Genomic DNA, 25829 nt, shown 5'->3' with positions numbered 1-25829 from the left:
CTAATAATGAAGCCATACAAAGCAATGACCAATCATCAAATATCTTTGATATTTAGATTATTATGTCACTAAAAGCGAGGCAGTGGTTCTTTGCTCCCTTGGACAGAATAATATCCTGAAGTGTGTTCAAATCTTGTAGTGTGTGTTTGTTTGAGATTTGCAAGAAGAACATCTGTTAACATTCTCCTTATGTATGTGATGCAACCCGATTTCGAGATAGAATTTTATTTTTAATCCTCTAGTGTGAGCCCGGTTATTAATATATCGCTGGCCACCTGACATTTTCAATGTGTGGTTAAAGGCGAGTGTCCCTCAGGCCTCAGGCTGCACCATCTCAACCGCCCCGCTGAGGTCCTGCTCCTGAACGTGAACAGCGCTAGTGAGGACCGGGGCCTTCAGCCCAAACCAAGCGCTGACAGTGGGCTGCGTTGGCTTTGGAGTGTGGAGGGCAGGTTAGCAGAGGTCCAGGGGATGGAAGGAGACTGGAGAAAGATTATGGATATGATATGCTGATGAAAGATGGAAGCCCTGGTGCTTATGGTGGTGTTGGGTGTTGTAATGGGAGCTGTGCTCGGAGTATAAGAGTGGAAGAGTGAAGGACCTCTGAGTCATGGTGTGTGCCAGGGGGAGTCAGCTCAGTAGGATATCAGTCATTTGGGTTATGATGCCTAACATGACGTGATGATGTTGAGACGTGATGCTATCTTTGTTAATTAGTGTTAATCTCTGCTCTAGTTTCACGTTGTTCTGCGGAAACAGATTTAGTAAAGGTCCAGTTAGACGAGAAGTAGAGAACTGACATTTGTCTCTTATACAGAGAATTACTTTTATTGACTGAGCATTAGAACCCTAAAAAAAGGTTCCATGTAGAACACTTTTCAGGTCCGTGAGGTTCTAATATAGAACCCCTTCCATAGAGCATCTTATGGAGGCTTGTTACAAAGGGTTCTATAATAGAAACGTACGGACCTGAAAAGTGTTCTACCGTACATGGAACCTTTTTTAGAGAGTACTATCATTACAAAGGGTTCTTAATATAACTTTTTTAGTGTGTCTAGTTGATACTGTAGGTTGCAGGTTGGATGCTGTTTTTGAAAGAACCAGAACCAGAACTTTCTTACATTGTTTTTTTCCCCATGATGGCGAGAAAAAGACACATTATATTATCTTACCCTTGATGGAGTCAGAGGAAGAGAGATTCAAGTTATTGGATATCTCTCGAGATTCTGTTCTGCTCCAGACAATAACTATATCCACTTTCACGCAATATCTGAAATGACGCAAGTTTCATTACATTCAGGATGATAACACTTGGTTGGAGGCTGCAGCTTCTCCATTTCAGCTCTGAGGTGTTACCCTGTTCCAGCGCTCTACCCTCCTAGCCTGGGGCTGCTTTCAACTGAGCTGCTTAATGTGAGCACTTCAGTCTGTGACCACCAGCCACAGGATTACAGGGTTGAGAGAGAGAGAGAGAGAGAGAGAGAGAGAGAGGAGAGAGAGAGAGAGAGAGAGAGAGAGAGAGAGAGAGAGAGAGAGAGAGAGAGAGAGAGAGAGAGAGAGAGAGAGAGAGAGAGAGAGAGAGAGAGAGAGAGAGAGAGAGAGAGAGAGAGAGAGAGAGAGAGAGAGAGAGAGAGAGAGAGAGAGAGAGAGAGACCGGCCAGGGAGGAAGGGTCGAGCAGCTTCAATCGTTTTTTTTATCATTTGTCTAAATCCGCGGTCAGTTGGAACAGAGCTGTTATAATAATGATGCCTGCAGGAATATACTTTAGTCCAGTGGGCCCTCACAGTCTCACGCTGACAACTGTCTCCAGGCCAAGCTGTAGAGAGATATTGGATTAGAGCTATGCTTGGCGAGGGGTTGGCTGCCAAAAATTGTATTCTTTCCTTTTTAGGTTTTTGGCACCTCAGAAGTGGCTCAGATTCATACCTCCTTAGTGTAAGAGAGGAGGAGTAGGAGTAAGGGGAGGAGGTGGGTGTGAGGGGAATGGGGAGATGTTGGCAGACCTTTGTTTCTGCTGTGACCTTCACAGAGACTCAGAGATGCGTGGTGAAAGCCAACGCCGGTGATTGGAGTGTTTGCTATTGATCACCCTCTCCCAGCAAACCGCCATGCAATTTAAGATGAATCTGTGGCTAGAGAGAGAGAGATAGAGGGAGAGAGAGAAAGGGAGGGAGAGAGAGAGAGAGGGAAAGAGAAAGGGAGAGAGAAAGAGAGAGAGGGAGAGGGAGAGAGGGAGGGAGAGAAGGAGAGATAGAAAGGGAGAGAGGGAGAGAGAGAAAGGGAGAGGGACAGACAGAGAGAGGGAGGGAAGGAGAGAGGGAGACGGAGAGAGAGAGGGAGAGAGAGAAAGGGAGGGAGAAAGAACAGGAGATGTGGAGGGTTCTTCAGGAGGGTTCTTCTAGGGCGCAGGAGGCAGGAACACAGATTAGGATTAGGGTTAGGTGGCTGGATCACAGGTTAGGGTTAGGAAGCTGGATCACAGGTTAGGGTTAGGAGGCTGGATCACAGGTTAGGGTTAGGAGGCTGGATCACAGGTTAGGGTTAGGAGGCTGGATCACAGGTTAGGGTTAGGAGGCTGGATCACAGGTTAGGGTTAGGAAGCTGGATCACAGGTTAGGGTTAGGAGGCTGGATCACAGGTTAGGGTTAGGAGGCTGGATCACAGGTTAGGGTTAGGAGGCTGGATCACAGGTTAGGGTTAGGAGGCTGGATCACAGGTTAGGGTTAGGAGGCTGGATCACAGGTTAGGGTTAGGAGGCTGGATCACAGGTTAGGGTTAGGAGGCTGGATCACAGGTTAGGGTTAGGAGGCTGGATCATAGGTTAGGGTTAGGAGGCTTGATCACAGGTTAGGGTTAGGGTTAGGTGGCTGGAACACAGGTTCAGTTTAGTTTCAAATGGTTGATTCTGGTTTGAAGTAGATTTGAATCTGTCATTCGTCAGCGTACAATTCGTGGTCAAATTCAGTTCTCAGGTTTTTGTTCATCATATTTACCTCAGCCCCTATGATAGCGTAGAGTGAGAGGTTATGTTTTCGGTGGCATGTGCTCATTTGTTCGTTCGGCATGTGTTCGTTCATGCACCATTCACCTCCATTCATTTTTGGGACTAACCCGAACCCTAACCCTTGGTCTCAGGAGCGAAAGATTCTGCCCATTGAGAATGGGGGAGATAGAAATGGCCATATCTGGACATGGGAAGGTCACAGAGACACGTGGTTTGGACTGGCATAGAGCTCTCCACCTAATGAATACAGCGGTGCCAAACGTCCTGCTCACACGCATGTGCACATGAACAGAGCCACAGCATGCATTCCTGGCTGGAGGCCTGTGTTCCCCGAGCAGCGTTTCTAGATATTTGAAGTGTCTGAACCATGAAGATTGTTACACCAAACACCCGAGCTTCTCTTCCTTCCTCTCACCGTGTGGAACGCGCTGTCCCCTCGCCTGCTTCTACGCCAGACAACAGGCAACTGGGGCGGCAGGAAACCAGGTCGCCTCTGCTCTGTCTGTGAAAAAGATATGGTTAAAGTGTGCTCATCCTGGAAGGGAAGGGCTATTAATACAAATGGCCCAAAGTCACAGAGAGTTAGGGAGAAAGTGGACTGTGTGGTTGCTTGAGGTTGACATTGACACAGTTAAGTTACACTCCCTCCGGTTCCTCTGAGAAAACAAGATGGCTGCTGCCCTCAGCATCTCTCATCAATCAATCAAACCTTGAGGTGAAAAAGGTGGGGGGAAGATTTGTTAACATGGTCCAGTACATATTTGTGTAGCAGAAGTGGTTTGGGACCCGATTATCACGATGAAGTACTCTTGCCTAAGACTTGAATTTCTGACTGTGGAACTCAGATGATACCCTCGAGACGTAACACATGCGTAGCGTGGTGTTAAGATGCTTGATTTTTGCCAGGAAAACTGGGGTTCAATTCCCGCTAGATGCAGTACAAATTAGTGGTCCATTTGAACCATTGATAGGGTGTTAAATGGATGTAAAGGTACCTGTACACTCTGCTAGAACACTGTGAAAGAGAACATTGATGAATGGGTTTGGTTCCGTCAGAGCTACTGGACCCCTGCATACCTCTCGTTCACACCCACTCCCCCCAACCCCCTCCCTCACGGGTAATTATGGACCTCACTGAGCCCTGCTCTGAACATACTGTGCAAGGACATCTCTAGAGCTGCAGTTGAATGCATTGGCCTGACCTGCAGGGGTGGAGAAAATGTGTGTTCTGGTGATTGGAAAAAGAAACATCCCATTCCCGTTGGTTTAGTTGAACAGTCTGGTTTCTTTTGCTTCTGCAGAGCCCTTGCAGACATTTTGAGGCAACAGGGCCCCATCCCCATCTCCCAGTACGACGACAGCGCAGCGAACGAGGGCTCGCCCAAAGAGAACACCCCCGCCAGGAGCTCCAAGAACCAGTACACGCCGGTGCACAGCAAGCCTCCCAACCACGGTGAGTCCAGCCTGACAAGAACCAGTACACACACAGCAAGCCTCCCAACCACGGTGAGTCCAGCCTGACAAGAACCAGTACACGCCGGTGCACAGCAAGCCTTCCACCCACGGTGAGTCCAGCCTGACAAGAACCAGTACACGCCGGTGCACAGCAAGCCTTCCACCCACGGTGAGTCCAGCCTGACAAGAACCGGTACACGCCGGTGCACAGCAAGCCTTCCAACCACGGTGAGTCCAGCCTGACAAGAACCAGTACACGCCGGTGCACAGCAAGCCTTCCACCCACGGTGAGTCCAGCCTGACAAGAACCGGTACACGCCGGTGCACAGCAAGCCTTCCAACCACGGTGAGTCCAGCCTGACAAGAACCAGTACACGCCGGTGCACAGCAAGCCTTCCACCCACGGTGAGTCCAGCCTGACAAGAACCGGTACACGCCCGTGCACAGCAAGCCTTCCAACCACGGTGAGTCCAGCCTGACAAGAACCAGTACACGCCGGTGCACAGCAAGCCTTCCAACCACGGTGAGTCCAGCCTGACCTGCCCTCATCAAAGACAAGAGTCAAGCCTTTCTTCTTCAAACGTAAGCACACCGATCTGAAGACGCGTTTCAAGTCTGTCAATGAAGCACACTTCAGATCAAAGTATCGGCACATTATATACGACTGATGTCCCCGATACAGAGACATTATTCTCCGTAAGCCAGAGTTTTAACCATTATGCTACAAGGCCTTTGTGTTGTCAAGTGGGATTTCATCTGTCATCTTTATCTGTGGATTTGATCTTTGACGCCCCATCACTGAAATAGACAGAGGGGACGTGATCCTTCAACCCCCCCAAGGTTTCCTTAAGACACAGGAGAGACGTATCAAATTAGACCACAGGCCTCTTTAGAGCTTCCCTTACCCAGAGCACATTTCCCATGATCCTCCTCAGCATCTGCTCGTCGTGGCAGATGCAAATGAGCACGGCTTTTGTCCAGAGATAACTCTGCGTCGCCGGTTCTCTCCTACTGTTCTCCGGTTCTCTCCTACTGTTCTCCGGCCTGCGGAACCTGCCCTGGGGATCATCTGGCTCACTAAGCGCCCTACTCTGCTGTCCCAGATTCACTGGCGCTACGCTTCCGTCTTGTGTCAGCGTCTACTCTTCCTATCTCTCTCTCTCTCTCTCTCTCTCTCTCTCTCTCTCTCTCTTTCTCTGCCTCTCTCTCTGTCTCTCTCCCTCTTTCTACCTCTCTCTCTCTCTCTGCCTCTCTCCGCCCCCCCTTTCTCTTTCTCTCTCTCTTTCTCTCCCCCTCTCTCATCTTCTTCTCATCCTGGACTCAGAGGAGAGCTGTTACTGTCTCTTCCTCCAGGTGAGGGCTGCTTCTCTCACAAAGATGAGGCACATCTGCATGGAACAGCTGCAACGTGAACTCAAATTGCAGCATCTAGTCAATCATATTTAATTTAAAGGCATGGTGAAATCTATAGAAACGGACTGATTAATAATTGTAATTGTTTTAATTAAAATGGGATTATATGGCTTCCCTGCACTTTTACTGTATTGCACTTTTGAGCTGATCTATTGTTTTTAATGTTAGTGTGTATTAAACTGTTTCCACGGCTGCCATTCTTGGCCAGATCACTCTTGAAAAAGAGATTTCAATCTCAGTGGGTCTGAACCTGGTTAATAAAGGTTCATTAAAGAAGCCCCTTGGGCAGGTGGTGGTCGCTCGGGTCGCTGGGATGCACGGTGAGGGCAGCAGAGCGGGTTGGACTAGGCGGCTCATGCCTTGGACTTGTAGGCCCTGGTGTCCTGCTCAATTCACAGTGATGTGCACTTGGCCTAATGGTAGACACCTGGTCTTGGCAAGCAGATGACCAGGGTTTCAAACCTTGCCAGTTAATCCCAGTCAGGGTCAGATAACCGAGGCCGCTACATGCCCAAGGTGGTGAACATAACGGCCCTGCTCTGCATGTCCCTGTCTGCTCTGTCTGTCTCTGTCTGTCCCTGTCTGCTCTGTCTGTCCCTGTCTGTCTCTGTCTGTCCTGGTCTGCTCTGTCTGTCCTGGTCTGCTCTGTCTGTCCCTGTCTGTCCCTGTCTGCTCTGTCTGTCCCTGTCTGCTCTGTCTGTCCCTGTCTGCTCTGTCTGTCCCTGTCTGCTCTGTCTGCTCTGTCTGTCCCTGTCTGCTCTGTCTGTCCCTGTCTGCTCTGTCTGTCCCTGTCTGTCCCTGTCTGCTCTGTCTGTCCCTGTCTGCTCTGTCTGTCCCTATCTGCTCCGTCTGTCCCTGTCTATCTCTGTCTGTCCCTGTCTGTCTGGTCTGCTCTGTCTGTCCCTGTCTGTCCCTGTCTGCTCTGTCTGTCCCTGTCTGCTCTGTCTGTCCCTGTCTGCTCTGTCTGTCCCTGTCTGCTCTGTCTGTCCCTGTCTGTCCCTGTCTGCTCTGTCTGTCCCTGTCTGCTCTGTCTGTCCCTGTCTGTCCCTGTCTGCTCTGTCTGTCCCTGTCTGCTCTGTCTGTCCCTGTCTGTCCCTGTCTGCTCTGTCTGTCCTGGTCTGCTCTGTCTGTCCTGGTCTGCTCTGTCTGTCCCTGTCTGTCCCTGTCTGCTCTGTCTGCTCTGTCTGCTCTGTCTGTCCCTGTCTGTCCCTGTCTGCTCTGTCTGTCCCTGTATGCTCTGTCTGTCTCTGTCTGCTCTCTCTGTCCCTGTCTGCTCTGTCTGTCCCTGTCTGCCTCTGTCTGTCCCTGTCTGCTCTGTCTGTCCCTGTCTGCTCTGTCTGCTCTGTCTGTCCCTGTCTGCTCTGTCTGTCCCTGTCTGCTCTGTCTGTCCCTGTCTGCTCTGTCTGCTCTGTCTGTCCTGGTCTGTCCCTGTCTGAGGGTGTGTTCTCTCCTAGCCTCCACACGGGCTCTGTCTCTACATTCAGAAAGCCTGGGGAAGCTTCCAGCATTCAGGCTACAGGATATGATTGAATGACGTTGCTACTCGTCTTAGTCTGACTCAGCGGGTTAGGGTTAGCAGGTTTTGGAGATAAGCCTTGTCATTGGGTTTATTACTGCCCAATCAGTGGCGATGGGAGATCTCCCAGCCAATCAGATTCAATCCACAGACTACTCCCCTTTTGCTATCTGCGTGCTATCGTCCCCTTCACTACCATATGTGAAACAACAACAACCTTCGAGCTAGCAACCACTCTGCCCAAGATTGGTATACAAAAATACAGCGTTCCCCCAACCCCACCTCCAGTCCCTCCACCCCCTTCCACCCCCCCCCCCCCCCCCCTATATCCGAGTACGTGCAGCCAGGCCTTTCTCCAGCGCTGCACGGCGTAGACGGAGTGTGGAGATGGGTCTGGCTATAGGAGATTAGCATGGGCTAAGCCACAATTAAAACAGCTAAGCCATTCTTAAAACAGCTAACACAGCTAAGAAACAGAGACTGAAAACATTCTCCTAACTGTGTGAGCAGTAAAGGTGTCTCAGTAATGGTGGTCTCCTTAGTCCTCCTGCTGAATGAGAATTAGTCCAACATAAATTATTCTCTTTCTATTTTGAGATACATTCAGCTGTCAGAAATGATAATGGACATAAATTCATGAGGTTTTATATTTCTGCCAAAAAGCATTTTCATTACGTCATAAAGTACCTGTATTTAAAGTCGCACTGAAATGAAAAAAGCATTCTGTCCCATTTTGGTTCACATAATTGGTCATAGTGTTCACCTATTCAACGATGTATGCCAAAAAAAATACAAAATTCTACTTTTGTTGTAATCTTATATCAAAGTATAGAATTTCTTACTTCCTGGAAAACGGTAGGTCACGTGCAATGACGACAACAGGTACCTTAGATTTTAGGCCAATAATCTCACGACATTCACCCGTCAATCAACGCTATCCTTCTATCGAATCTGTCTAAAGTTCTTAAAACCCGTCCACTTGTCAATGTTCCAATCAAATTCCTCTAAACATATGTCCCACCCTCATAGCTTGATTGCGTCGGAAATATGTCAAACTAGGGAAGTTAGATGATCTCAAACGTCCGTTTCAGTTCAGTGCTTTAAGCCTCAGTTTCTGACTTGGACTGACAAGGACTGTCCTTGAAGTCATTTATGAATATTTCTCATTCTTTATTCTTTATACATCCATACATCACTTTTTTTTTGCTGCGATACAGTATCGATACAGTAACAAACAAAAAAAAAGTTGTCAAAAGTAAATATACAGAACAAGACAGGGAATAGATAGAAAGTGAATGATATAATTCCATCATATATACATTATTCATGTTTTAAATGGGTTTTAAATGTCCTCACATTCCCCCTGGCCTCAGGACTACCTCTAGGGAGCGAGGTGTACCTGCAGCTGTATTTGAACATTTTCATTTAAATTATGTAGAGTATCATGATATAAATCAATCAATCAATCAATCAATCAAAGCTTTATTTGTATAGCGCATTTCATACCCAGAGGCAACACAATGCGCTTTACAGAGAACAAGGGAGGTGGGCATACGACCCACTCTCTACATATTCCAGAGGGAAGCAAAAAAACAGTAATCACCCGGGGGCCAGATAAGTGAGCTGTAAAAATTCTTCCCCGACCCCTCTCAACAAGGCGATCGAGCAAGCTCCAGGAGTATGTTTGTCTACCGGCTAAGAACATTTATGAAGCAATACATTGCATTGAATTACATTTCAGAGTGAGAGAGGCTAAAAGCATCATAGGAGAAGAATATTCTACGGACATGCTACATCATCCACAGTAGACACAGGGGTATCTATCGGACTTCATGAGGTCTGCTGGTGACAGTGGGGCATCCACTGTCATATGATATATGATCATATGATATATCACCATATGTACATTATTCAACTGGAACCTTACGGATGTGAAAGGCAAGTGTGCGCGTGTGTTTATAGAGGGAGGGGAGGGATGGAGGGAGGGAGTGGAGGAGTAGAGGGAGGGAGGGAGTGGAGAGTTGGAGGGAGGGAGGGAGTGGAGGGAGGGGGGGGAGGGAGGGAGTGGAGAGTTGGAGGGAGGGAGGGAGGGAGGGAGTGGAGGGAGGGAGTGGAGAGTTGGAGGGAGGGAGGGAGGGAGAGTTTGAGGGAGGGAGGGAGGGAGGGAGGGGAGGGAGGGAGTGGAGAGGTGGAGGGAGAGAGGGAGAGAGGGAGGTAGGTAGGGAGTGGAGAGTTGGAGGGAGTGGAGGGAGGAAGGGAGGTAGGTAGGGAGTGGAGAGTTGGAGGGAGGGAGTAGAGGGAGTGGAGGGAGGGAGGGAGAGAGGGAGTGGAGGGAGGGAGTGGAGAGTTGGAGGGAGGGACTGGAGGAGTGGAGGAGTGGAGGGAGTGGAGGAGTGGAGGGAGGGAGGGAGGGAGGGAGGGAGTGGAGGAGTGGAGGGAGGGAGTGGAGGGTTGGAGTGCTGGGCGATGCCCCACAGGAACGCTGTCACAGATCTGCTGAACTGGCACAACCCCCCCCCCTTTATCCTCAGAAGGAAATTGGACACAGATGCACAACTTCTTCATTCTTAATCCCTGAGTGGTTAAACATGGACGCGTCCCGCAGCAGTGACGGCTGAAGTCTCTTAACTAATCAGTTTACTGAGGTCCTCTGGGTCTGGGATTAGAGACAGACACACAAACAAACAAACAAACAGACAAGTGTGTGAGAGCGCCGGCCCCCGTGTCACCCTCCCTCAGATGGGCCTCCTCTGTTACCGTAGCGTCCTCTGGACGGTGGTTTGACTCTCGGCCCCCGGCTGAGTGACTCCTGTGAGAGGTGTTAAGGATTTTATCCTTGGTTTAGTTAGATTGTCAAAGAACACGCTGAGTGGTCGATCAAGCTGGTTTTAAACAAAGGCAATAGTTTATTCTATGTTACGATTCTGCAGAGTCGGACAAGAGCACAGGAAGTGAATCCGGGCTCGTGTGAGTTCACGGGAGGGCGGGGTCGTTAGGTTATACAGTGAAAAAGGAAGTGACATAGTTTCAGGGGGAAGACAGGGAAGTGATGTCACACAGGGAGGAATTTGTAGTTCTAACAGACTGATCAATGAGAACGAACTACAAAGTTTAGAACAACAGTCAAGGGGGAAAACAGAACACTGTTGATACTTGAAATTCATTCACAGAGGACAGGGGGGGTCCAACCACTAATCAGCCATTTAATAAACACTGGGACTGAGGGAGAGGGAAAGTGTGTGTGTGTGTGCGTGTGTACGCGCGTGTGTTTGTGTGCGCGCGTTATGGGGTGTGATTAGTGCCAGCACACCATACTGAAACGCTTGACTTGCGCCTACTTAAGAAGACGCGATGACATCTAAACGCACGTGTATAATTTCCATTGACAAACAATGGAGTGACAGACGTCTCATAGCTTTAACGTACCTGTAACGCAGACGCTGTGCACATGTTGTTTACACATATTGCGCATCGTGTGCGTGACGGCAACACTACAGGTTAGATGCGCCTCACATATGCGACAACAACACTACACATGACAGTTTGGTAAAATCATAGATGTACATACGTACGTACGTCTTGTAATGTGTGCAGAAATTGCATAGCAACGTGTCAAACGTGCCAGTGCCTTGCTAGCGCAGCAGACGTGTTAGCGGCCGCACGTGTAAGGTCAGTTACCTTTAAATCATAGCTGGTTCTAATCTCGTCCTTGCCAATTGGTAATGCATTCTCAATAAATGGAATTCGCACATGTTAAGCAACTTGTTTTTAATAAAGCCTAATATCTGAATGACTCTTACTTCGCAATTTAAAACAAATGTTCAGATACACGTGTTTCTTGTCAATAGAGGGCTATCTATTTGTAAATAAAATAAATCAAATCTAGGTAAATTACCAGATGTCGTTTTGAAACCAAATTTTATTCAAACATTGGTCCACAAAAAAACACATATAGAATAATGTAAAACTGCAAATAAAAATGAATCGAAATAAACAATAGGCCTACAGGTCTTTCTTTGGGGAGGAGGACTATGCCGTCAACTCAAGATGAGCTGGAGCGAGCGAAGACCCACTTCTGTGGTGGCGCGGGAAGGCCCAACGCTTCCCCAGACTGTAAGCTACCAGGTTGCAAATCGCTACCACTGTTTCAACTAATTTGTAACATTCAAAGCAATCACCTGATATTATAGAAATTATTAAATCAGTTGTGTAGTGTTCAGCTCAAATGAAACCATTTTGCAGTATCAATGCATTCATTTTTTTGCCTATAGGCCAGCCTACACCAGGCTGAAAACTTTCAAATGTAGCCTACAATTCGTTTGGCTATTTTTTTTGCACAATAGGCCTATTATTTCGATTTATTTTTATTTGCACTGTTTATATACATTATTCGTGATTCATCAATGGAAAGCATGATTGAAAATATTGCTCGTGTTTCCTCCCTCACAGAAAAAGACTGTCTCATTCTCTCTGTCTCTCAGAGCGGGTCTCCTGGCGCGCGTGGCTATGTTGCGCAATACCTGCTTTGTGTTGCGCAATACCTGCTCCGAGAGCGAGTAAGACAGATATCTCTTCTGATATTTAGGAATAGCGGAATTAATATTGATTAAGTTGAGTCTTACAAGCCTAACATTTGGTAACGAACTATAGCAATACATGTGCTTCATTGTTTTTGATTTAGGTGATTGTCATCATTTTGCACATAATTATAACACATAGCCTACATTATGCTACAAATATAAATATAAATCACCCGCCTGCGACATCTGCTGACAGAAAAGAGCACTGCAGTCTAGACAAAAGGCCGAAATGTAAACATGTGATAAAAACGCTGATATCTAGGAAAAGTAATGAAAGGAGGGTCCTTGAATTTGATAGAGTGCAAACAATTATCGTGTGTGTGTGCGCGTGTGTGCGCGTGCGTGCGTGTGCGTGCGTGTGCGTGTGCGTGTGTGTGTGTGTGTGTGGGGAGGGGGCGGGGTGGTTGTGGACGAAGGAGAGAGAAAACAAAAAACAAACCCTACTCAGTTTAAGCCTTCACTATGATCTCTCTCTCTCCCCCTATCTCTCCCCCTATCTCTCCCTCTCTCTCTCTCCCCTATCTCTCTCTCTCTCTCTCTCTCTCTCTCTCCCTCTCTCTCTCTCCCCCTATCTCTCTCTCTCTCTCCCTCTCTATCTCTCCCCCTATCTCTCTCTCTCTCTCTCTCTCTCCCTGCCTCGCTGCATCTGTGTTGTGCTACGTGTTCTGGGTGTTGATTGGCTGGACAGGTAGAGGTTGTCAGATTGCTGCCAGGCAGGTTGACTCATACAATTGTCCACCTCTGTCCACTGAGCCCAGGACTGGTGTCACACAGATCCAACACATCATTATAACCTACTGCCACAGAGAAAGAAAACAACTGAGTTGAATTAGTCAAACTCCCTCTTCAGTGTAACCACTGCCCACCCGTGCCATCGAACCGCTGCCTGATGAGAGATGGAAGTGAGATGGAAGCAGTGTGGGCCAATCAGAGGGCGTGAGATGGATGCAGTGTGGGACAATCAGAGGGCGTGAGATGGATGCAGTGTGGGCCAATCAGAGGGCGTGAGATGGATGCAGTGTGGGCCAATCAGAGGACGTGAGATGGATGCAGTGTGGGCTTGTGAGGAGGACAGAGGTCATACTGTCAAGCAACAATGTCACACCTCTGACGTCATCATATTTCACGTCAGGAAGAACTAGAGTTCCGAAGCAGCACCTCACAGACCTGAGAAGGGTTCCACCGGGAACCTTACAGGTTTGAAAAGGGTTCTGTAATTCTGACGCTCAGGACTAGATGGTAAAGACGCTTCATCACTACTCCACAGATGGGCAGTTGATCTCATTGATTTGCTGATAGTTAAAAAAGTGTTGACTGTCAGAACAAGGAGCCCCTGGTCCCTAAAGTGTTTCTATTAAACATATGAAAGTGTATCAACTTTGTGGGGGTGTAATGAAGCGTTTAGCTTCCCCTGGCAGAGGTTCAAATCCCACTGCAGCTGCCCTCTTCCTTCACCTCCCCCAAAAACGTGTTCTCTGCTTTAACCCTGTCCTGTCTGGGGAATAATGAAGGTTGAAAGTCAAGGGAACTGTGTCCTCTGGAAGAAGACTAGTGTGATATCTGAGGCAGTGCTGCTACAGACGCGTGACTAGAGAGAGGAAGACAGCTTCCCCCCCCTCTACCTGCTGACCTGAGAACGCCACGTCTCTGCTCCATGAACACATTTTACCGTCCAATTAAAGTGATGTTTTCCTCATAGTGGAGAAGGGCAAAGGTCAGCTAACCCGAAAGGGCATCTCTGTGTGAGAGAAGACAAAAATTAATGAGAGTCAGAGAGGGAAGAGTTTGACCCTGTCCTTGCCCTGCCCTGTTCTGACCGTATCCTGACCCTGTTCTGACCCTATCCTGACCCTGTCCTGACCATGCCCTGACCTGTTCTGACCCTATCCTGACCCTGTTCTGACCCTGTCCTGACCTTGCCCTGACCTGTTCTGAACCTGCCCTGACCTGTTCTGACCCTATCCTGACCCTGCCCTGACCTGTTCTGACCCTGTCCTGACCCCGATACTGTCCTGTCCCTGTCCCGACTCTGTCCTGACCATGTCCTCACCCTATCCCTGACCCTGTCCTGACCCTGTCCTGGCCCTGTCCTGACCCTATCCTGACCCTGTGCTTACCCTGTCCTGACCCTATCTTGACCCTGCCCTGTCCTGACCCTGTCCTGACTAGGGATGGGTCTCGAAAACCGGTTCTATTAAGACCCAGTTCGAGGATTTAGAGAAACTCGATAAAAAGGCAGACCCGAGCTTATCGATTCTGCTATGGAGACTAGCACGTCCTATGATAACGTAATGTCAATTTTAAATCGCGTGAGACGAGTCACGTAATTTCAATCCATCCGCGGTTTAAAAAAAGACACTGGTCTCCCGCACCGCTTTATTTCTCATTTTGGCGGAGAGAATGACTGAGCGCACAAAGCGATCTAGGGAGTGGTTACATTTCACAAAAGTGAAAGGAAAGGAGGAGGCGAAATGCAACCTGTGCTCAAAGATATTTTCCAGCAAGGGAGGAAATACAACGTCTATGCTAAAGCACTTAAATGTTGCCCATCAGATTAGAATTGGGACTTGCACTACATTTGATAGTCTCAAAGTGCGAGACAGACCAACTCCCTCGTCCTCTAGCTATACCGAAAGTTAGCTACCGTTAGCTTGCTAGCTCGGTGCAGGACGTTACGTTACTAGGCATAACTAGTGAATGATGAATGACCCACTGTAGTCTAAGTTATACTAAGACGTTTTTGTAGCCTTTAGCAAGTGGATGACAGAGGGAATCTAGCTTGCAAAGACATCTAGATTTAAGGACTGTCAATGTCAATGTAAAATAGCCTAATAGTGTATAGCAATTGCATACAATGCTATAGCACTAGCTGGTTAACGTTAGCAAGCTGCAGTGCTCGTCATGTCATGTTGTTGTTGTTATTGTTGTGTAAAGTATACTGTAGTGAGGGGGACAGAGTGGGAGAGAGGGAGATGGAGAGAGAGGGAGGGAGGGAGGGAGGGAGGGAGGGAGGGAAGAAGGGGATGGAAAGAGGGAGGGATATTGTCTTTCTCTAATAGTTAAGAGCAGCCATTTGTTATGTAATGGTGCGTTGTTATGTTGTTATAGCATAGCCTATAGGCTACTTTATTTAATTTATATGCAGTATAATTTATTTTGTCTTTTCACGTTATGCCCTGTGCATCAGAAGTGTCACAAATTAACAATACCAATTCAGTTCTTTTAAGAATTTATAGTTGTCTTGTCTTTCCATCAAATAGTAGTAGGGTAGGCGGCGCCCCGGTAGCTGGTAGAGACAGGCTGGGGTGCTTACCATGTAAAGGCTAGTCCTTTCTGCAGCGGCGTGGGTTTGAATCCGGCCCACGCCCTTTGTTGCATGTCTTCCCCTCTCTCTCTCTCTCCCACCTTTCCTGTCTGTCACCTACAATAACCTATCCCTAATAAAGCAAAAATGCCTTAAAATGTCTATAAAAAAAAATATTGTAGTAGGTTATCAATCGTGGGATCGATAAAGACTTGAATCGTTAAGTAGTCTTAAAAATGGCATCAGAATCGATAAAAATTAACAAGACCCATCCCTAGTCCTGACCCTATCCTGACCCTGCCCTGTCCTGACCCTATCCTGACCCTGCCCTGTTCTGACCCTATCCTGACCCTGCCCTGTCCTGACCCTATCCTGACCCTGCCCTGTCCTGACCCTACTCTGACCCTGCCCTGTCCTGACCCTGCCCTGTCCTTACCCTATTCTGACCCTGCCCTGTCCTGACCCTGCCCTCACTCTGCCTCTCCAGCCCAGCTGGAAGTAGAGGTGTGAGGCCCAGGCTGAGGCTGAGGTGTGAGGCTGGTCTGAGTCTGGGAATTGGGCTAGAAGCTCTGACAGGCTGAGGATAGAGGTCTGATGTTGAGGAGAGGGCTGAGAGGTCTGAGGATAGAGGTCTGAGGCTGAGGATAGAGGTCTGACGTTGAGGAGAGGGCTGAGAGGTCTGAGGATAGAGGTCTGAGGTTGAGGAGAGGGCTGAGGATAGAGGGCTGAGGATAGAGGTCTGAGGATAGAGGTCTGAGGATAGAGGTCTGAGGCTGAGGATAGAGGTCTGAGGATAGAGGTCTGAGGATAGAGGTCTGAGGATAGTCAGGTTGAGGATAGAGGTCTGAGGATAGAGGTCTAAGGATAGAGGTCTGAGGATAGAGGTCTGAGGCTGAGGATAGAGGTCTGAGGATAGAGGTCTGAGGATAGAGGTCTGAGGATAGAGGTCAGGTTGAGGATAGAGGTCTGAGGATAGAGGTCTGAGGCTGAAGACAGGGTTTAGGTTAAGGCTGAAGACGTGGCTCCTGACCACACAGGCAGTGAATCACCCTGAAGAGTGATCAGAGTGACCATGTCTGGATTCAGGGAGAGATGGAAGTGAATCTCCCAGAGCAGAGAGGGAAGGAGGGCAGCACATCGCTGGAGCAGAACTAGGCTAGACTGACAGCGCTTTGATCAATGGAAAGGGCCTCACTTCAAATGTCAACATAATTGTTTAGGTTTGTGTGTGAGAGAGAGAGAGAGAGAGAGAGAGAGGGAGAGAAAGAGAGAAAGTGTGTGTGTGTGTGTGTGTGGCAGAAAGTGTGTGTGTGTCTCTCTGTGGTCATGCGCGTGTGTGTGTGTGTGTGGGTGCGCATGTGTGTTTGTGGGTCTGTGTGTGTGTGTGTGTGTGTGTGTGTGTGCCTGTGTGTAATATGAAACATGCTAAATGAATCATCTTGGTCTGACGCAGTGTGTCGGTGTCCTCCTACAGGTCACTATGTGAAGGAGAACTTCCGGCCGGGAGGCGGACAGGACATGCACAACTTCATCTCCTCCGGGTTCATCACCCTGGGACGAGGACACCTGAAAGGTATACACAACTTCAGATTAAGATTAGGATTACTAGTCCTATCTGCTTCAAATTAAGATTAGGATTACTAGTCCTATCTGCTTCAGATTAAGATTAGGATTATTAGTCTGTCAGCATCCTAAAGTAACATCTCTCCATTTCGATCAACCATTTACCAGATAGATGGATAGAGAAAAGATATTTAAATTATTGCAAGTAAGAAAAAAACCCCATCATAATCATGATGATGATGAAGAAGAAGATCATGATCATCATCATCGTCACCATCTGACAACCCATATTCTAACTGTATCTTATTTAAATGAAAGGTTCAGTACCCAGAACATCTCCATTGTCTGCCTGTCCGACCCTTTAAACCCTGGTTTTAAAACTCCTTCCCTACGGTAAGCCATGCCTCCTACTGTCCAGGCCACGCCTCCTACTGCCCAGGCCATGCCCCCTACAGCCCAGGCCACGCCCCCTACTGCCCTCGTCCTCCATGTTTAAATGTTGGGCGAGGGTATTGCTTCCTGTTGGAGCCGTCCAGTCCTCACAGGCCTGTTCAAAACAGAATCTCTCTACTGTGTTTCAGTACAGAACAAGTTCATGCTCAGGAAACAAGCCTTCAAAAGACACCTTAGATGAGCCTTGATAAATAAAGACGACCGACAGACATGACTGGAAATATCATGGACGGAGCAGTGACTCATCCGCTGTGCGCTGAGAGTTCACAGCGTTGCTCGTCCTGAACCAACCCCCGGCCTCGTTGTTCTGGCTCTGACTCAGGCGCTCTGCGGAACAATGGCGGCACGCTAATAAACCGCAGCGTCATCCGTGCGTCATCACAGCGCCACGCTGCTCAGTGTGGTACTCGTGGGGGGCGGCGGGCCAGTTTGTTTGGGACTGTATCTCTCAAACACAAACAAAGAGTTTTGAGTCAGAGGAGAGAAGTGGAGAGTGTGTTTACTCACTGACCGCTCAGCTGGGGGGGGGGGGATGAGGGCTGACGAGTCAAATGATTCATGATGCAATTAATTATTATCAAAGCTAATAAAAAAACAAAACATATTGTATATAGTACCGACATGAAGCTGGATCAGATGTGTATTGCAGTTGTTATACAGGTGTAATAGACATGTGGAGAGTGGTATAGATGGTATCGGAGGTGTAATAGACATGTTATAGAGTGTTATAGATGGTATCGGAGGTTTAATAGACATGTGGAGAGTGTTATAGATGCTATCGGAGGTGTAATAGACGTGTGGAGAGTGTTATAGATGGTATCGGAGGTGTAATAGACATGTTATAGAGTGTTATAGATGGTATCGGAGGTGTAATAGACGTGTTATAGAGTGTTATAGATGGTATCGGAGGTGTAATAGCTGTGTTACATGGCTGTGAGAGAGCAGAGCAGTGAACCAGCGTGGTGTCGTTACAGCGCAGCACTCCGTCGACGACCTGGGACAGCTATCCTGGCAGGGGGACATGGACGTCCCTCTCTCCTACAGTAAGTACCTGTACACAACTCCTCCTCTCCTCTCTCCCTCTCCCTCCTCTCTCCTCCTCTCCTCCCGCCCGCCCTCTCTCCTCTCTCCCTCTCCCTCCTACAGTGAGTACACAACTCCACCTCTTCTCTCTCCCTTCTCTCCTCCCTCCCTCCCTCCTCTCTCTTCCTCTTCTCTCTCCCTCTCCCTTCTCTCTCCCTCTCCCTCCTACAGTAAGTACACAATCCCTTCCCTCCTCTCCTCTCTCCTCCTCTCCTCTCTCCCTCTCCCTCCTATTCTCCCCTCTCTCCCTCCTACAGTACGTACACAACTACTTCTCTCTCCTCTCTCCATTTTGTTCTTTCTCTTTATTTTCTGATATTCCTCCGTAGTTCTGTTCTCTTCTCATGAGATCAGCTCAGCTTAGTTCCTCACTTTCTCTGCTGCGACCGCAGGGACGTTTCCATCACGTCGGGGTTCAATGACGTTTTATGGTTTAATATTGTTCATTGAACCTACTCACCACCTCTCACATGCCACACACACACACACACGCACACAAACACACTATGATTGCAAAATCTAACTGGGTTTAATTAGATAATCAAAAGAGCACGCGAGTGGTCGATTCAAGCTGGTTTCAAACAGAGACAATATAATTATTCTGAAATACGTTTTGCAAAAGCGGACTCTGAAACAGGAAGTGTTTCCATCAGTCAGAGCACTGACACTGAGTGAGGGAGAAACATTTATAGGATGGTACAGAGGATGTGAGTGACGTCACAGACCAAATGGTCTTGATAAACAGAGATTCTCTGGGAACGGAGGAAACTCCAGTTTCACAAAGGTTGTAAAACAATAAACTGAGAGAAACTCAGAAAACATCAATCAAGTAGGAAAACAGAAAAAAACTAGTTGGGGGGTAACACATTGGTGACACTTGAATTTCATTAACAATTTCCCCGGTTTTGTGGATTAAACATCCACAACTATAATAAAAATGAAAGAATCAACAATGTGGATAATCTAATTATGAAATATCATAAAAATAATCAAACAGATTTAGTAAAAACCTAATTCTACACATATGGAAAGGAAGCAATCTATTCTCCACTAGGTGGAGCATAATAAAGATGAACAAACTCAAGGTTATTTAACAAACTCAAGATTATTTTCTTTCCACATGCAAACCATGTACCAAAACTCACTTCAAAATTTGGCATAAGCAAGGTAAAAAGATAACATGATTACTAATCTAATACACATTTCATATATTCATCAGTGGGAAAAAAAACTATTTCTCTTGAGAGGAAAAAACCCTTAACTTCAAGTTAGAAATACATCATATTAAGTCTCAAAATATTCTAAATACTCACTTCCAATGGCACAGACTTGACCAAGTTCTCAAGTTTAATGAAGGTCTACAACTTTTTCTTTTAACATTAATGCAGCAATGGGCATATCTGTAACAGTATTCAAACACTTTCCAATACACTTAAGAACAATTCCAAAAATAATAATAATCAAAATAATAACCATAACAATGATACCTATAGATCTGAGAATATTTCCAGAACTTGAAAAAGCATTATAAAAAATTCCCCAAGCATTAAACCCATGGACAGTTTTTAAGATCTGAATACCTTTCATGTTTGCTTCATGGAACTCTGTTAATGTAGCATTTGGATCCGCAATGAACGAACAGCATTCTGAACCTACAATCATGCATGTACCTCCTTTACTGGCAAGAATTATGTCTAAGGCAAACCAATTTTGTAGCACAACTTTTTTCATTTCATTTACTTCTTGAGCTAAGGCTGAAATTACTCTGTCCGATGCATTCAAGTGGTCTGCCAAGACAGCGGAGAGAGTCATGAGTTCAGTCTGGGTGTTATACATGCCATAGTTAGGAAAGAATAAACCGAAAATAAATTGAAAGGGTGATATAGCTCTACGATGTCTAGAATTTAATTGTTGATGAATTACCTGCATTTCAGCGTGATCCACCTTCCTAATCATGGGAATTAAATGAGCAAGATAACATCTACCTATACTGTTATTATTTAGAGTTGAATAAGCTGTATCTCCACAGACTAAAAATACACCTTTTGGAAGGCCTATCGCTGAACCTGGATATAAAAATGTGTAGATGGGAGCAACACAGGAGCTAGTGCCTAGATCATTAATTTGTGTTCTAATTTGTGTGTTGTATCTGAAAATATCAATACAGGCTGTAACTTATTGAAGAGGTACTACTTTGAATTGTCCAACTCGCTTTTGAAGTTCAACTTCTTGAGGGTGTAACTTTGTTTGTGCTTTAATGATGCAATCGACAATTTGACATTTTAATCCAGAAATGGTAATTGAATTTCGCCAATTAACTGTAGTAGATACAGCTGTGCAAGCTAACCTAGTACTCGGTGCATGATTGTCTATTTGGACTAATATAACTTGAATATTGTGAACCAATCTCGGTCCGGCTATTTCATAAAAATGTGTAACCTTGAATAGAACAAGGCGAGATCAATTATTAGGTTTATGATTCTCATTAACCTCTAGTGTTAATTTGTTTAGAATAGCCTCTTCAATCCCTGTATAGGAATTACCTAATCTATCTAATCCTACATGAAAATGACAAGCAGAGGATTGTCCAGGAGCGGAGAAAATATGAGTAGCTAAACCTTGCCAGTCATAATGTGACCATTCTGCTTGGGTTAAAGGAATTGGGTAAAATATGGGTGCAGAGGTACTAAGAGGTACATTTTGACAAATCCAACAGTTAGCGTAGTTCATTTTAGATGCAAAGTCTCTGACTATACTAACAGCTTCATTAGGATGTCTCTTTTCCTGTCCAATTGACTTAGCTGATTTGGTGCATAGAGCAGTTAAACACGGTACCTTGAGGATAATCTGGAACAGATCTATAAATGTCAACCCCATAATTCTGAGTTCTTGATACTCGCATAACATCTTTAGTTAAAACACACCAATAAGGAGACTTTTTCTCTACACCAACTTCAGTCACAGTTACAACAGTAGAACCTGGAAATCGTTTGTTGCTTTCAAATCTCACATATGCAGAATGTGATCTTCCATCTTCCATCCATCTTCGTCTACCGTATAGACCCAACAGTCAAGTGGAGTGCAACGTTCAATAGGACAAACGAATACTGGGGTGTGTTGATCTTGTCTTTTCCTTCGTTCAATTGAGTGGGTGTGTGAGGGGGAGTGTGGTTGGATTATGATTGTGTGTTGCTGGGGTGGTGGTCAAAGTTGTCATCATGACAGCAATGAGGAAAAGGTAGTGTGTGTTATTCTCTGATTCCTCATCTGAGGAGACCAGAGAGTGAGCTTTCGCCCTGGTGGTGACACCGGGTGTTGCATCTTGGTTGTTGGAATCCTTGGGCCGGCTGTGCTCGTCCTGGTTCGGAACCAGCCTGCAGTGGCCCACAAAGTCCTCTCTGCTACTTTTATGGCCGTCTGGGTCGTCAGCAGGATCTGGTACGGGCCCAGCCAACGGGAACTATTCCACGCCTTCCGTTTCAGGTCTCGGATCACCACCCACTGGCCTGGCTGGAGATGATGCAGTAAACCTTCTCTGGCATCCGGAATGGCCGCCTTCACTCTGTTGAAGAGATCTTTTAGAATGTTGTTAAGTGCAAGGCAAGTACTGTACCATGTCCTGTTCACAGGACATCAGAGTTAACTTATTCTGGGGAAAAGGTTTGTTAAACATTCTCATAGGTCTACCAGTAATGATTTCATATGGGGAGAGCCCCGTAGTTTGGTGTGGACGGCCCCTCATGAACATGAGAGCCAAAGGTAGAACTTTCATCCATGACAGATTTGTCTCTGCCATTAGCTTGGTGAGTTTAACCTTCAATGTCTGGTTAGCTCTTTCCACAATTCCAGCTGAGGCAGCATGGTAACTGCGGTGCGTTCGGAGGTCAATTTGCAAACTCTTAGAAATCTAATTAATCACATTATTCACAAAATGGCTTCCTCTATCAGAGGAAAGTTTCAAAGGCAATCCCCATCTGGGGATTATCTCTCGGGAGTAGGTTCCTGGCCACAGCGATTGCTGAGGCATGCCTACAAGGGAAAACTTCAGTCCACTTAGAAAACACATCAGTTAAGACAAGGCAATACTTATAACCTTCGCATGGTGTAAGTTCAATGAAATCCATCATAACATGTTCCCACGGAGACTCTGGTCTAGGGTGAGCTGACATTTTCATTTTAATACCTTTCCCAATGTTGTTTTGCATGCAGATGATGCATTTGGCACAGCTCTGCAAACACAGTGAAACCTGGTGCATACCAATACCTGTTTACGTCATCCACAACCCCTATTTTTGAAATGTGATCAGGACCATGCGCTAGTTTGAATGCATACTGGAAACAAGAACGAGGTAAGACTGGTCTGTTATTAGGTCCTAGCCATAACCTGTTTTCATCATTGAATGTGCATTTGGCTTTCCACTTCTCATCAGGGGGAGCAGAGTCTTGTAAGTCAGCAATGTCTTTGAGAGACATGGGAGGAGAGACCTGTGAATCCACAGATGAGAGAGACAGCATAGACAAAACAGGAGAGCAAGAGGAGAGTGCCGCCGCTTTAACTGGATGGCAACAACATTGCTTGCAATAAATTGTTAATCAAAACATTATGAGCAATGGGTTTACTACTTGAGGTGAGGAACCCACAATTTCTCCATAGCAGTGCAAAATCATGGACTGTGCTGAAGGCATATGCACTATCAGTGTAGATGGCAGCAGACTTACCCTTGGCTAAAATACATGCCCTGGTGAGCACAAATAATTCAGCTGCCTGCGAAATCAGATGGTTAGGAAGTCTGGCTGATTCCAGCACTGTATCAGCAGTTGTGACCGCATAGTCAACAACAGGCTCACCAGCTTGTGATCGCTGGGCTGAACCATCTACAAAGAGCTCAAAATCCTGATTCGACAAAGGAACATCAGTGAGGTCAGGGCGTGGCTTACTGACTAAGTCAATAACAGCCACACAATCATGTGGATCTCCGGCATCTGGTGTTGGCAACAGTGTTGCTGGATTCAGGACAGGACATCTCTGGAGAGTAACATTAGAAATGGTTAGTAACACATTCTGATAGTGTAACAGTCTTGCCGGATGCAGATGTGAAGTCTTTGCCTGTAAAAGTAAAGCATAAAGCAGCATGTGGAACATTCACGATTAGCGGTCGCATGGCTACCACGTCTACACATCCCAATACTGCTTCAGTGGCCGCCGCCACTGATCTTAGACATGGGACTAACCCTCTTACTACACTATCAAGCCTTTTAGAGTAGTATGCTACCGGTCTGTACCGGTCCCCATGCTTTTGGGTTAAAACGGCAGACATATAACCGTCCTTTTCATTTGTGAAAAGGTGGAAAGGCTTGTCATAGTCAGGGAGATCCAAACAAGGGGCTGTAGACAGCCTCTGTTTAAGGGCCGTTAGAGCCAGTCGGGCTTCGTCAGTCCAGGTGATTCGGTCAGAGGGAGAAAGGTTGCGTCCGTGGGCCAGATCGGACAAGGGTTGTGTGAGCTCAGCGAAATCTGGGACCCAGGCCCGGCAATAGTTTTCCGTTCCTAACAGAGACATCATTTGTTTTTTGGTTGTAGGCATGGGCAGAGCAAGGATAGCCTCTACACAGCTGTTACCTAAAGATTTCCCTTGTTTAGAAATAACGTGACCTAGGTATGTAACCTGTTCACGCACCAGCTGGATTTTGTGTTTGGAAACCTTATGGCCATTCTCTGCTAAATAAAACAACAATGCTTTTGTGTCTTTGATACATGATTCCTTGTCTGGGCTGGCAACAAGCAAATCATCCATATACTGGACAATGGTGCTATTCTGTGGTGGAATCAGCCTTCTAGGCTGCGCGCGATCTCTGCATTGTAGATAGAAGGACTATCAACAAATCCTTGAGGCATAACATTCCACACATGTTTTGTTCTTGAACTGGAAAGCAAACCAATATCTGCTATCAGGGTGTACAGGCACAGAAAAAATTGCATTACTGAGATCAATAACACTAAAGAAATCAGCTGATGAAGGAATGGAGGCAATTGGAGAATTGACATGAGAGCTGTCAACCTCAGAAATGGCACCACGCTCTAACAAAGATGCATGTACCTCTGCAATACCTTCTACAGCCTCTAGAGAGAGCGCACTTCGGTCGGAATGAACTTTTAGGTGTAACCACAACAGGATTCACGTTTCGTATTTTCCCTATATCAAATTTGTCCTTTACCCATAATGAATCTGGAAGCCCTTGTAACACAGATACATCTTGTGTGTCATCAGAGTGTGTCTGGAAGAAACATGATCCTTGGATTCCCCTAGTGACTGGAATAGCCCAGGTGTAAGGGAATGCTCTTACCCCTGTCTTGGCGGAATACCTCTGACCCAGTCCGTTATCGTCATTACGTCCGTCAGCCACGCACCAGCACCCGTCCTATTAACAAACTCAGAAATGGCAAGTGACACATGAGGCACAGAATGACCATCATACAGCTGTTTCTGTGTACCATTAAGGTCAACAGAAAGAACTGCATGATCAGGTCCAACATACAACATATTACACATCAATGTTTCATCAACTTGAGGTAACATCCAAGTGTCCTCAAACCCATGGTCTTGTGTGAAGAAGGATGTTGATGCGGTACAGAGCAACGTATCATGAGGGGTGAGTGGAGCATCATAGCTATAACATGTCCGTATCTTTGAAAACAATTTTGCTTAATGTTGTGATGTATGGGTGTTACAATCAACTTAACAATTATAAGGCCAATCGGTAGGCGCGTCGTTGTACATGGTTGTCACATCCGGAGGTGTCATTGTTGATGGTCTGATTATGGTGACACCTTCTGAAGAACAGGTCATCTGAAAACCTAGCTTACATAACAAGTCACGCCCACAGAGATTCACTGGACAGCATTCACTCAAAATGAACTGGTGTGTTAGCTGACAATCATCTACTTCCACTTTTAATGGAACAGTCACTCTTTCAGATTTCACAAGGCCTGCTGCACCAACAGTTTTAGCAAGCTCCTCAGTCACTTGAGGGCGCTGTGTCATGCTAGCAGTACTAATTACAGAAGAATGTGCGCCTGTGTCAGCCCAAAAAAAACAATTGTTCACCATTAACAGTCATAGTTACAGTTGGCTTATCAGATGGTTTTGTATGCAAATGAAGGTATTGACGGATATGAATGATTCTCCCCTCATCACGTACACCCTCACTTCCCCTAGCTTTCCCTACTGCACTGTCTAACTCTCCTCCATCTAGTCAGGATCCACCTCCCTGTGGAGAACTGACAGAGACTCCATGAGGGGGCGCAGATCCCCATTGATTAGGGGAAGACTTTTGCATTCTAGCGTATTCTCTACATGTTCTCTCGAGATGCCCTTTGCGGTTGCAGAAATACCAACGGTCATCTGATCGGTTAACCCTGCTGTTTTGTTGTGAATTACCCTGATTCCCTCTGTTCC

At 46.5% G+C, this 25829-nt stretch overlaps 1 protein-coding gene across 1 annotated transcript in view; it reads left to right on the top strand.

Annotated features, from left to right (window-relative positions):
- Window positions 1–25829, top strand: part of LOC311317446 (shisa family member 6) — a gene marked incomplete at both ends in the record, with an annotated part of 91409 nt that overhangs the window by 2352 nt on the left and 63228 nt on the right. The window contains 3 exons of the mRNA XM_084448528.1: window positions 4307–4458; window positions 16748–16846; window positions 18264–18332. Of these exons, the coding sequence (XP_084304654.1) occupies window positions 4307–4458; window positions 16748–16846; window positions 18264–18332 (320 nt within the window). The remainder of the gene's footprint in view (window positions 1–4306; window positions 4459–16747; window positions 16847–18263; window positions 18333–25829) is intronic.

This window comes from Borostomias antarcticus, assembly GCF_949987555.1.
Source record: "Borostomias antarcticus genome assembly, chromosome: 14".
Taxonomy (NCBI): domain Eukaryota; kingdom Metazoa; phylum Chordata; class Actinopteri; order Stomiiformes; family Stomiidae; genus Borostomias; species Borostomias antarcticus.
This window is presented reverse-complemented; position numbering and strand designations above follow the sequence as displayed.